This window comes from Salmo trutta, chromosome 26 (genome assembly GCF_901001165.1).
Source record: "Salmo trutta chromosome 26, fSalTru1.1, whole genome shotgun sequence".
NCBI classification, from domain to species: Eukaryota; Metazoa; Chordata; class Actinopteri; order Salmoniformes; family Salmonidae; genus Salmo; species Salmo trutta.
The window spans coordinates 5,474,995-5,487,345 of record NC_042982.1 but is presented as its reverse complement, the minus strand read 5'-3'; the positions used below and the strand labels follow the sequence as shown (position 1 = coordinate 5,487,345).

The following is a 12,351-nucleotide window of genomic DNA, read 5'->3' as shown; positions in this document are numbered from 1 at the left end:
CCCCCCCTATCCACATCGAAGGGACAGCAGTGGAGAAGGTGGAAAGTATTTCAGTTCCTCGGCATACACATTACAGACAAACTGAAATGGTCCACTCACACAGACAGTGTGGTGAAGAAGGCGCAACTTCGCCTCTTCAACCTTAGGAGGCTGAAGAAATTTGGCTTGTCACCCAAAACCCTGACAAACCTTTACAGATGCACAATCAAGAGCATCCTCTCAGGCTGTATCACAGCCTTGCACGGCAACTGCACCACCCTCAACCGCAAGGCACTCCAGAGGGTGGTGCAGTCTGAACAACGCATCACCAGGAGCAAACTACCTGCCCTCCATGACATCTACAGCACCCGATGTCACAGGAAGGCCAAAAAGATCATCAACGACATCAACCAACCGAGCCACTGCCTGTTCACACCGCTACCATCCAGAAGGCGAGGCCAGTACAGAGGCATCAAAGCTGGGACCGAGAGACTGAAAAACAGCTTCTGTCTCAAGGCCATCAGACTGCTAAACAGCAATCACTAACTCAGAGAGGCTGCTGCCTACATTGAGACCCAATCACTGGCCACTTTAATAAATGGATCACTAGTCACTTTATAAAATGCACTCTAAATAATGGCACTTTAATAATGTTTACATATCTTACATTACTCATATCACATGTACAGTTGAAGTCGGAAGTTTACATACACTTAGCTTGGAGTCATTAAAACTCTTTTTCAACCAGCACACATTTCTTGTTAACAAACTATAGTTTTTGTAAGTCGGTTAGGACATCTACTTCGTGCATGACACAAGTAATTTTTCCAACAATTGTTTCCATTGTTTTCAATTCCAGTGGGTCAGAAGTTTACATACACTAAGTTGACTGTGCCTTTAAACAGCTTGGAAAATTCCAGAAAATGATGTCATGGCTTTAGAAGCTTCTGATAGTCTAATTGACATCATTTGAGTCAATTGGAGGTGTACCTGTGGATGTATTTCAAGGCCTACCTTCAAACTCAGTACCTTTTTGCTTGACATCATGGGAAAATCAAAAGAAATCAGCCAAGACCTAAAAAAAAGCCAAGACCTCCACAAGTCTGGTTCATCCTTGGGAGCAATTTCCAAATGCCTGAAGGTACCACGTTCATCTGTACAAACAATAGTATGCAAGTATAAACACCATGGGACCACGCAACCGTCATACCGCTCAGGAAGGAGATGCGTTCTGTCTCCTAGAGATTAACGTACTTTGGTGTGAAAAGTGCAAATCAATCCCAGAACAACAGCAAAGGACCTTGTGAAGATGCTGGAGGAAACAGGTACAAAAGTATCTATATCCACAGTAAAACGAGTCCTATATTGACATAACCTGAAAGGCCGCTCAGCAAGGAAGAAGCAACTGCTCCAAAACTGCCATAAAAAAGCCAGACTATGGTTTGCAACTGCACATGGGGACAAAGATCGTACTTTTTGGAGAAATGTCCCCTGGTCTAATGAAACAAAAATAGAACTGTTGGCCATAATGAACATCGTTATGTTTGGAGGATAAAGGGGGAGGCTTGCAAGCCGAAGAACACCATCCCAACCATGAAGCGTGGGGGTGCTTTGCTGCAGGAGGAACTGGTGCACTTCACAAAATAGATGGCATCATGAGGTAGGAAAATTATGTGGATATATTGAAGCAACATCTCAAGATATCAGTCAAGAAGTTAAAACTTGGTCGCAAATGGGTCTTCCAAATGAACAATGACCCCAAGCATACTTCCAAAGTTGTGACAAAATGGCTTAAGGACAACAAAGTCAAGGAATTGGAGTGACCATCACAAAGCCCTGACCTCAATCCTATAGAATATTTGTGGGCAGAACTGAAAAAGTGTGTGCGAGCAAGGAAGCCTACAAACCTGACTCAGTTTCACCAGCTCTGTCAGGGGGAATGGGCCAAAATTCACCCAACTTATAGTGGGAAGCTTGTGGAAGGCTACCCAAAACGTTTGACCCAAGTTAAACAATTTAAAGGCAACGCTACCAAATACTAATTGAGTGTATGTAAACTTCTGACCCACTGGGAATGTAATGAAAGAAATAAAAGCTGAAATAAATCATTCTCTCTAATATTATTCTGACATTTCACATTCTAAAAATAAAGTGGTGATCCTAAGTGACCTAAAACAGGGAACTTTTACTAGGATTAAATGTCAGGAATTGTGAAAAACTGAGTTTAAATGTATTTGGCTAAGTGTATGTAAACTTCCGACATCAACTGTATATACTGTATTTTATACCATCTATTGCACCTTGCCTATGCCGCTCGGCCATCGCTCATCCATATACTTACATGTACATATTCTCATTCACCCCTTTAGATTTGTGTGTATTAGGTAGTTGTTGGGGAATTGTTAGATTACTTGTTAGATATTACTGCACTGTCAGATCTAGAAGCACATGTATTTCGCTACACTCGCATTAACATCTGCTAACCATGTGTATGTGACAAATAACATTTTATTTTATTTGACTAGTCAGAGTGGATTGAGAGAATGGAGGAGACGAAGACAAAGAGATTGATGAAGGGTTGAATGAGAAGATTAAGGAGACTGAAGAAAGAGAGGATCAAGGAGGAAATAGAAAAGGAGAGGTAGAGAGAGAGAGGGTCCGTGGAGAAGAAGGTCAGGTGAGAGATCTTGGAAGTAGAGAAGGAAGAATACAAGGAGGCATTGATAGAGCTGGGAAAGAAAAATACTATAGAATGTAAGATAGAACCTGGGGGATGTGAGACCGTGTGTGGAGAGGGCGAGAGATGCTCAAAGACAGAGCAGAGAGAGAGAGAGCAACGCAATGAAGATTAGCGAGTTGCAGGATGAGAGGAAGGAATTGATCTGCAGACTTATCAAGAGAAATAAACAGACCGGATGGAAAATACAGGTACAGACACTTCACGTAACCAGATAGTTCACTCAAATGACCTTCTGTAAGTACTCTGGTTTGTATACTGCACAGAGCCAGAGCTATAGGCATAGAATAATAATACTATACAGGCACCTCTATGGCCGTAGCCACTAATCACTAACTTTAGCTTGTATACATAACCAGAGCCACTCTTCAATTGAGATGAAATGGACCCCAGGTAGCAGGCTCTTGTTTGGATGGATAAACCACCTGGTTATTTATTGGTCCTTGGTGTAATAGAACCCTATGAAATGACAACTGAACAGCAAGAAATCTTACCTTACCTTGGCCTTTAACACGCTCAAGGCATGGTTTATTTTATTACCGGCAAGTGCCAATATGTTGGTATGGTGATTGACTAGAGAGAATAAGAGACGGGTTGATTCAAATACTTGATCTGCACGCCATTTCATTTGCCTGGTAGTACAACATTGGAATTGTCACAAATGGCAAACTAAGATGAATCAAGCACACCTGATCTGTAATGAACAAAAATACAAATGCAATATGCAACAATGTCTAAGATTTTACTGAGTTACAGTCCCCATATGAGGAAATCAGTCAATTGAAATAAATTCATTAGGCCCTAATCTATGGATTTCACATGACTGGGAATACAGATATGCATCTGTTGGTCAGAAATACCTTTTAAAAAAATGGTTTTATTGTTCCCAGCACAAGGTGCACCTGTATAATGTTCACGCTATTTAATCAGCTTCTTGATATGCCACACCTGTCAAGTGGAGGATTATCTTGGCAATGGAGAAATGCTCACTAACAGGAATGTAAACACATTTGTGCTCAAAATATGAGCTAAATAAGCTTTTTGTGTGTATGGAAAATTTCTGTGCAAATTTATTTCAGCTCATGAAACATGGGATTTATATTTTTGTTCAGTATACATTCATTTGACATGTATTATACCCAGGTGGTCTTGTGAAATAATGACAGCATAAAAAAGTTGCGCTGTTGACAAAGTGCATGATATATCCAGTGCAGAATTTACAACTTTGAAATGTTATAGTTCCATGACATTTGTGAGTCTTTCATGCCACTCGCTTAGGGCCTCCGAAAGGCTGGGGTCAGCCCTGGCTCAGTCTGTCATGATTACTTTAATTACTACTTTTGCTGTAGAAATGAAAGGAACATCTAGGGAAGGCTGAAGATAATTACAAATAATTTGTAGACTGCAAATTGACTGTAAGAAGCCCAAACAGATATACTATTTGACCAAAACATTTCAAACCTGGCTTACATTTGTAAACGATCACATACTGTAAATCTCTCTGTTATGCGTGGGAATACTTTGGAACAGATTCACAAAATTAAAATCACTTGATCAGATTTTCTTCTGTTCTTTATTTGCAATAAAAATTGAAAATCCAATTATTTGGCTCGAGGACAAGTTGGGGAACCTTGATCTAGGGACATAAAAAAAAGAAACCACTGCTGTATCTGAAAGTGCCTCTGTAATAGTTTGCCGTTTTAACAGGCCGTTATTGAGCAGGGGACAAAATGTGCTTATATTTCTAATGGTAATTGAAACCATGCATAAATCTGCTCCACCTGAGTGCAGTTATGGCTACTGAGCTCAACACGAGGCTTGTGAAGTCCTCTGCGAAACAGTTTAATTGCCTAAAGAGTGAAAAGGAAAAGTCAAGGATTCGGATTTCAAAGAGCCATTGCCAACCCCTTCTTGGCCGATGTCCCATAAAACAGTGCTGTAGTGTAAAATACCAAACCAAACCTATGTGTAGAAACATGGAGGTTCCACCCTAAATGTGACCAAGCCTCAACAGTCCCACCAATGTAGTCTGTACCTGTAGCGGCGTCACCAGTGACATACTACTAACTTAAGGTGGTGTCTTTTGTAAACGCTGTAGCAGAATTTTGGGATACACACATGCTGGTGTGCATGGAGAGACTGCGATCAAAGTGAGTGATAGTTCAGTAAAATAGGTCACATCCTTTTTAAGAGTGGCTGCAAACGGTTAAGTGAGATGTGGGATGTTTATTTCACATTCCTCAATCAGCTTAAAACTGATACGAGGAGAGGACTCCACCCGAAGTCTCTATCGTTTCAATTTCGGGGGAGAAAAATCAGAAGAAAGAAAAACGTTGCTTCACTCTAAGATAACATAGCATAACTTCAAGTCTCTGCCTGTGTCTTTACTCTCGCAAAACTGATCAACTGTCTCAGCGTTAAGGCTAATAATTAAGAATCCTCTGATTCGAAGGCCTTACTGCTTTTTGAGGAGTTCACAATATGACGCGTAGGCTGTAACAGCAGTATACAGTATTGCTCGAGTTTTCCAGGACTTTGACTCAGTGTATCGTGGATACATATCCCTGACCAGTGACCACAGCCCCTTGATCTTCTCCCACTGTTTATGTTTGGGAAAGAAATTCCTCCAGTCTCAAATCTTTAAATCGTATGTAATCTGCCAACCTTTGTTATCCTCACTGCACCTCCTTTTCCCCACTCCCTCGCTTTCCTGATTTCTCAACATCTCTCTTGTTTTGATCCTGATCTTGTTGTTTGACTTATTGAAGACTTATTTTCCTCTTTATTATTTGTGCTGGGGAGACTTCAAATATTTCCCTCCTACTCTCACTATATTTTCCTCTCTGTCTCCCTCCCTCTCTCCCACCCTCCCTCTTTCTAATTTGCTTTCATTACCGTTTCCTTTCAAGGCTGAGAGTTCTCCTCTTTTCCCAGGCTCTTTGGCTGAAGCAGCAAAGATAACTTTGACTGTCTACACTTCAGCACAAGGCAAAGACTGCTGCTCCTAAGGACTTTTGGACGTTGACTGGTAAACTTTCTTTTAAAATAATACCTGATTGAAAATAGTTGTATATGTTTGCTGTCTGCTGTGTGTAGGGGTGGCTCAACATGATCTGCAATAAGGAAAATAATCTATTTTACATTGAGAATCGTTTGCTGCCACGCAAACAGTCAGTAAAGGAATGGATGAATGTATATTTCATAGGCAACTAATTTTGTTTTGCAAATGTGTTGATGAATTCCTATATAATTGGAATATAAATGTCTTATTGAAGTAACAAATAATGTAGCCTATTCGTCACACTGGCTATCATATTCAAATAGCATACATTTTTTTCTAACCAGTGATAAAACTGCTGCTATCCTTATCAGAAACGTGTTATACTGGGATTCTTTGTGATGCTGCTAACATCCCCTGTATGTTATTGGATGGTTAGTTGCTCAGAAAGTTGCAACAATACATACCGATGTATTACTGTACTTTGCATATCGTACTCCCACGCCAAACAAAAAGGGAGTTTGTGGTCATTATAGGGGATAGGGATACAGAGGTCTGCAGCGTCTCAGATTCCAGTGTTTATCCTGTCTGTCTGTTCTTCCTCAGAATGCTGACACAGCTTTTGGCTGGTTTCTCCACAAGCCAGCCCTCTCTGCTCTGTACAGGTCTTTAAATGCTGCCATAAAAAATACAGCAGCTGAGGCTGAAATATATACCACTGACTCACAAGGGTGGCAGTGAGCTGAAAATAACCTGGAAAACAGTGCACTGAGGATTTCATCTTTTATCAAAGGTCTTTTCTGGCCTTAAAGTAATATTTGCTCGTAGTGAGCACACTACACGCTGGAAGTCCTTATTCGACGATTGTTCTATGGTATGTCTAAAACGGATGTTTGAATATGGGCATATTCTGTGGTAGTGATTTCAATTGTTCAATGTGAGCATACTGTTGTGTGATCAAGTTGCACAGCTCTCTACCACAGGTTCCACTCTTGCGATCAGCAAATTGATTGTGAGGTTCTCTGGAGACATGCCCTGTCGTTCCCAGTGTCTGTATGTTCAGGCCTTTTGAGGCTTGTCCTGTGCTGCAGTCCCATGGTAACCAACAGTGTTAGTCTGTAGACATGCTGTCAGTCAGTCTCTCACAGCTGGCTCCTCTCTTTCCCAGCACTGCTAAAGGAGGGGGCGGAGACACTCTCTTCCTCAATTCAACACGCTCAGGCTTACACACACACACACACACGCACACGCACGCACGCACGGGACGGGACGGACAAGATGATCCTGAACTCACGCCAAAGGAAAGCAGGGATTAACACTGAGCTTTTGTTTTGAACTGTGTAAATAATGATTGCTTCCATTCTGGCACCGCTGCTCTCTTTAACATTCAATGTGAAACAGCTGTTTTAAAAACGGAGAACAAGTATACTGAAGTGTAGGTTACTGATGCCAACAGCTACAAGCAGATATAGGGATTGCCCTTATAGCCTTTGAAAGGTGTAATGCCTGTCAGCCATAGGTGTACGCTCTCATTAAATGTACTGGGGGCCTATACTCCCAATGCTTTGTGTCCGTGGTATGAGGCGTCTTCTGTTGTTTTTTTAGATGGTCATTCCATTTCCGTTACTCCCTCTCTTCAGTTGCATGCTTTCCCCTGATCATCTGACCCCTCCTCTTAGATGTGTCCAGTTGAGGGAGAGTCCAAGACCTGTGACCAACGGGAAAGGAGTTGGACGTCTGTATTCACAATACATGAATCTGTCAATAAGAAAAGCTGATTCAATCTCTACTATATGACCGCTGTTACACTATATTACAGGTTCTTTTTCTGCTCTTATTTCATATCATCATTCTTTGAAGGATATTTCCACTGATTTCAGCACATGGCATTTATGGGCTCAAGTGTTTGTGTTATTAGATTTCCTTGTGATTTATGTAACCTTTGCAGTATGGTGCTTCTCATATCATCTGCAGAACAAATCAATGAACTCCATTTCTATTTATAAACTCACGGATGGAACACTATGTGGATCCCCTTGAAAAGTCAGTTCTAGAGAAACGAGTATCAAGTAGAAAATGTATTTTCCATTCCTTTATGTTGACAGAGAATGTTTCTCTCCTCTACATAGTAGCATTGAAATGAAATCACTCCAGCTATGGCCCCTCCTCCTCCCCATTCTACTGGTCAACTTCTCCAACCAATTAGAAGACAACAAGATACCGCCCGGTCTGTGTACGGGACACCCAGGTATCCCAGGCACCCCTGGGTTGCACGGAGGTGCTGGCCAACCAGGAAGAGATGGGAGGGATGGGCGTGATTCTGCCCCTGGGGAGAAGGGAGAGAAGGGAGTCGGGGGAGAGCCAGGTAAATCACATCAGGGCACCATACTTTCTACAACATACTGTGGACTATAATGATCCATGAGTCTTCCCTTGGTTCAGTTGGTTTACTGTTGGTTCAAGTGTTATTGAATGAACAGCAGTAACAGCATTGTGTTTTTGCCCTATTCTCCCTAAAGGTGACACAGGCTTTAGGGGCCTCACTGGAGACCAGGGGAACCCTGGAGATAAAGGAGACAGGGGGCAGTCAGGGGAGTGCGCCATCGCTCCCAAATCAGCCTTCAGCGCCAAGTTGTCCGAGGGCCGCACCAAGCCCGTGGCGGCGGAAGACGCTGTGCGCTTTGACAAGGTAGTACTCAACGAGCAGGGCGACTACGACATGGAAACAGGACGCTTCACTTGCAAAGTGCCCGGCGTCTACTACTTTGCGGTCCATGCCACTGTCTACCGGGCCAGCCTGCAGTTTGACCTGATGAAGAACGCTCACACGATGGCGTCCTATTTCCAGTTCTATGGGAACTGGCCCAAGCCAGCGTCTTTGTCCGGAGGCTCGCTGCTGCACCTCATCCCGGGCGACCAGGTGTGGGTGCAAATGGCGTTGGGAGAGTACAGTGGTTTCTACTCCAGCTCTAAGACTGACAGCACTTTCACTGGCTTCCTTGTGTACTCGGACTGGAAAAACTCTGCTGTCTTCGCCAAGGGCGAAGGGGTATAGACATTGGGGGGACCTAGTTTAGTGTGGGGGCTGGGGGTCCTCCCTCAGAAAATATTTGAAGATTTTAAACAAATTTACTGCCATTCTACATGATTCGTGGCCTCTTTAGAAGGTTATTAGGAAACTCTGGTATTGCATAAACACATTAAGCAGTAGGCTATGGCACATACCATACTGATGAGTTGTGATGATGAATCAGGTGAACTGTCGTGCTTTCAGCTGTGCTTCAGGTTAGCCATTTGACTGCTGCTGTGCGATGGTGAATCATTTTAACAGACGACCTGACGGTGGCCCTACACAGTTTTTGATCTACATGCATCATCGTTTTTTGTCTTTTTAAACAAGGACGGGGGTTTAAATGAGACATGTTGGCTCCTGCAGTTGGTAGGAATTAGTAACATAAGAAGGTTATATATCCAGTTTAGTGGTGGAGAGGTAAAGAGGATTCAAGAAGGCATCATACAGGTATGTGAGCTGTTTAGGGCTTCCAACTGTGACGTCACTGACTGATGTCATGGTACTTAGACAGTATTTTGTGCAAAAAAAACGAGTTGTAAAGTATTCAAACGGAAGCCCTAAAATAGGCTTTTCACAATCTTTTAACTTATCTGTCTGTGCAACCCTCAGTTATGTCACCAATAAAAATGTCAACTCTCATGACTGGCTTTAATACCTAATACTGTGGCCAGGTAAGTCCATCTATGGCAACACACCAAACAAGGACTCACAAGAGAGAGGACATTAGGTACTATGTGCTCAACGAGGACAATATGCCTGGTTACATTTTAATGATTATGATTTAACGACAAGCTGACAGCCTGCCAGTGTAATGGTCCTGTATTATTTTCTCTTTCTAAGATTATAATGTTTATTATCCAAGAAGACCTCAAAAAGTGAAAAGAGAGTATCGGCGTGGATTTATTTTCCACTGAAGCCCCTGTTTACTTCAGTCTAATGGCATCACCAAACATGGGCTCCTCTCTTAAAGCAGAACTCACAGTAGGAGGAAGTAGTGGCACGGCCACCCCACCAGCATCATTGTTATTGTTTTCAAGGTGAGGTGTCGCGCAGCGTGATGAAGAAAAAAAAATTGCATCATATATTGTGCTCTTCTATTGTGCGTGCAATGATGTCTGAGGGGGAAAAAACAGTGTGCTTTGATTTCAGTAACTTCTTTGTTGTTGTAATATTGCACATGGAGGTGGCTGTTTCACCATTGGGGATCTAAACTTTAAAGTACATTGACAGACTCTTAGCTACAGCCACACACTGTTTACCTTGCGCTGCCAAAACCAGTGGAATGCTTCTCTGACTGTTAAATATTCTCACTTTGAGACAAGGAACTCATATTTTCCCCTTTGCCTCAAACTCTTGGGCAAAATGATGTTCCCAAAATACACTTTAATAGTTTTTGTCCTGAAGAAATGAGGGAACGGAGAGTTAATCAATCTTCCTCTCACTATTCACGTCACTCTTTTCCATTAGTTCAGGCCCTGTAAATCTCTCCCTCTCTCTCTCTGACAGCGAGACTGCCAAACAGTGATGAATGAGACAGTGATGTCATTCATTGACATAGCAAGCATGGGTGTCTAGAGCAGGAAAGTCAGAGAACAAGATCAACAAAGGAACAGCCTTTGAAACTCTTTGCCTGAGGTTCATCACTTTCTTAATAAAATAAAAAAAATACAAAGATACTGTATCACAAAACATTCAGATCTTGTGTTTTAAAAACCTTTATGAAGCTGAATCTATTGCCTGCCTGGGGTTACTGATAGAGAGTGGTAAGAGTAACTTGCTCATTGTTCCTAGGGTGAGAAGGAGAGCCACTTTGTCCACATGATGGCAGAGTTGTATCACCACAGCACAGCAGTGACTCATTCAAAACAATTTTTGCCCATTGGTTACTGGAGGGAACATGGAGGGAACTGGAGGGAACATCTGTTACCAAGTGCCTCAAATATAAGAATTCACAAGTAATTTGTGAGCCAATTTATCTTGGTAGAATATGTAAGATAACAGTCTTTAGGGGTTGAAGTGCCCTGCTGGTTATAACAACAGTAGCTAAATGTTTAAATTACATTTACAAAGACATTAACTTATGGCCCACTTCCATTTTCCTCATCCGGGCCAGCTCCAGCCCATAAACTCTCCTCTCATCGCCTTATTCATGAACAAATGTTTATGCAATGCATCCTTTCCTAGATTCTTATTCTGCTTTTAATCCATCACAAAGTGAAGGGTGATCTTGGAGTTTGAAGCAGTCCATGGCCCTACTGTGTGGGCGTGGGCATTGAGAGAGCTTTTTAAATAGTTCCCATTGGCTCAGGAACTATGGAATGTGTGTGCTGCATAACGGTAAGATAAACTGAAGCAGAGATAGGCCTACACTTCCTTTTAGAACTAGGCCCTGGGCCAACTGTGAACACCTGTCTCCGGTGTGAGTAAGATGAACACTTAGGACAGGTCATGTCCATTGGTGCTGCACTCAGAAACAGGAATGAGAAGGGAACTATTCTATGAGATTGAACTATTTATATATAAAATTGTGTGCACACAATTCTCTATCACTTAGTCTGTCACTGAACTCTGGACATTGTATGTCATTGCCAAATAACACCATCCCATTGATGATAACTACGATTTGTTTGCCATTAGGATTGACAAATCTTGTTCTCAGATATGCCTTTGCTCTTTGCTGACAGTATCTATGCATATCCCTCTGTCAAGGAACAGTAGAATTAGTATGTTTCCTTCGGTGATGTGATGGTGCCTTCTATAGACTGTCACTGGAGTCAAAAACCTACCCTCCCCAAAGACTTGGCCGATGTCATCAACACTGAACACTGGTCCGATGTGGTCCTACAATCATCAAAACATCTTTGATTATTCCACACACATCAAAATCTCTCTCGTAATGTGCTCATCTTTGATAATATTTTGTTTTACAGAATTGACAGTATAGCACTTCTACTGGTATGTACTATTAAAGGAAAAGTGGAACTCACGTCTCAGGCATAAAACACGCTCTTCTTCCAGTCCTGGTCATTGAGGAGGAAGATGTTTAGAATGTTAGCTGGCAGGTTAACGTTCCACGGGCACCGAGCCTTCAGGTAGGACGTCCACTTCCTCTGTAGGATCCTCTGGCCACCCATGTCCCCATACACACCAACCAACCAACCACATAGAGGTAGACATGATTGGTGTCAGTGGAGCCAACACATTTATATCAGATGATAACGTTAGAGCATATTATACAACTGTACCTTGCAGACCTGTGCCACTCGAGAAACCTTGAGCTGGTTTGGCAGGTCAAACTCCATGGCCTCGCCGCTAAATAACAGACTTCATTGTCATCCCTGCTAAGGCTGTTAATGCTCTCGGGGACAACGTCCAAGTGTACCAAGGAGGGTTCTGAAATAAGACAGTTCAGTTTTCTCAAGGAGATTGAAAACACAGAAATAATGCCACTTGGGTTTCATTATTTAAGGTATATTGAATAAAGAAAACATTCAATTCAAAACTGCAATATTTCTCTGTTGAGGTGTCTTTTAGCTATACAATAAGGGCAGGATTCAATCTGAT

The 12,351-nt window shown here is 42.2% G+C and overlaps 1 protein-coding gene across 3 annotated transcripts; it reads left to right on the top strand.

The window, feature by feature from the left end:
- Window positions 1-4,952: 4,952 nt before the first annotated feature.
- LOC115162943 (complement C1q tumor necrosis factor-related protein 5) lies at window positions 4,953-9,426 on the top strand. Of its 3 annotated transcripts, XM_029714483.1 has the most exons (4): window positions 4,953-5,363; window positions 5,651-5,744; window positions 7,844-8,079; window positions 8,234-9,426. In XM_029714483.1, exons 3-4 carry the CDS (start codon window positions 7,854-7,856, stop codon window positions 8,767-8,769), a joined length of 762 nt encoding a protein of 253 aa, XP_029570343.1. In that variant the 5' UTR covers window positions 4,953-5,363; window positions 5,651-5,744; window positions 7,844-7,853; the 3' UTR covers window positions 8,770-9,426. The 3 variants fall into 3 exon arrangements, with proteins under 3 accessions (XP_029570343.1, XP_029570344.1, XP_029570342.1); XM_029714484.1 differs by lacking the exon at window positions 4,953-5,363 and having other exon boundaries at window positions 5,425-5,744; window positions 7,847-8,079; XM_029714482.1 differs by lacking the exon at window positions 4,953-5,363 and having other exon boundaries at window positions 5,425-5,744.
- Window positions 9,427-12,351: the final 2,925 nt, after the last annotated feature.

Coding starts and splice junctions, on each gene's coding strand:
- LOC115162943 (XM_029714483.1), top strand. CDS start 7,854: ATGAAATCACTCCAGCTATGGCCCCTCCTCCTCCCCATTCTACTGGTC. Junction 8,080..8,233: donor GGGAGTCGGGGGAGAGCCAG/GTAAATCACATC, acceptor TTCTCCCTAAAG/GTGACACAGGCTTTAGGGGC.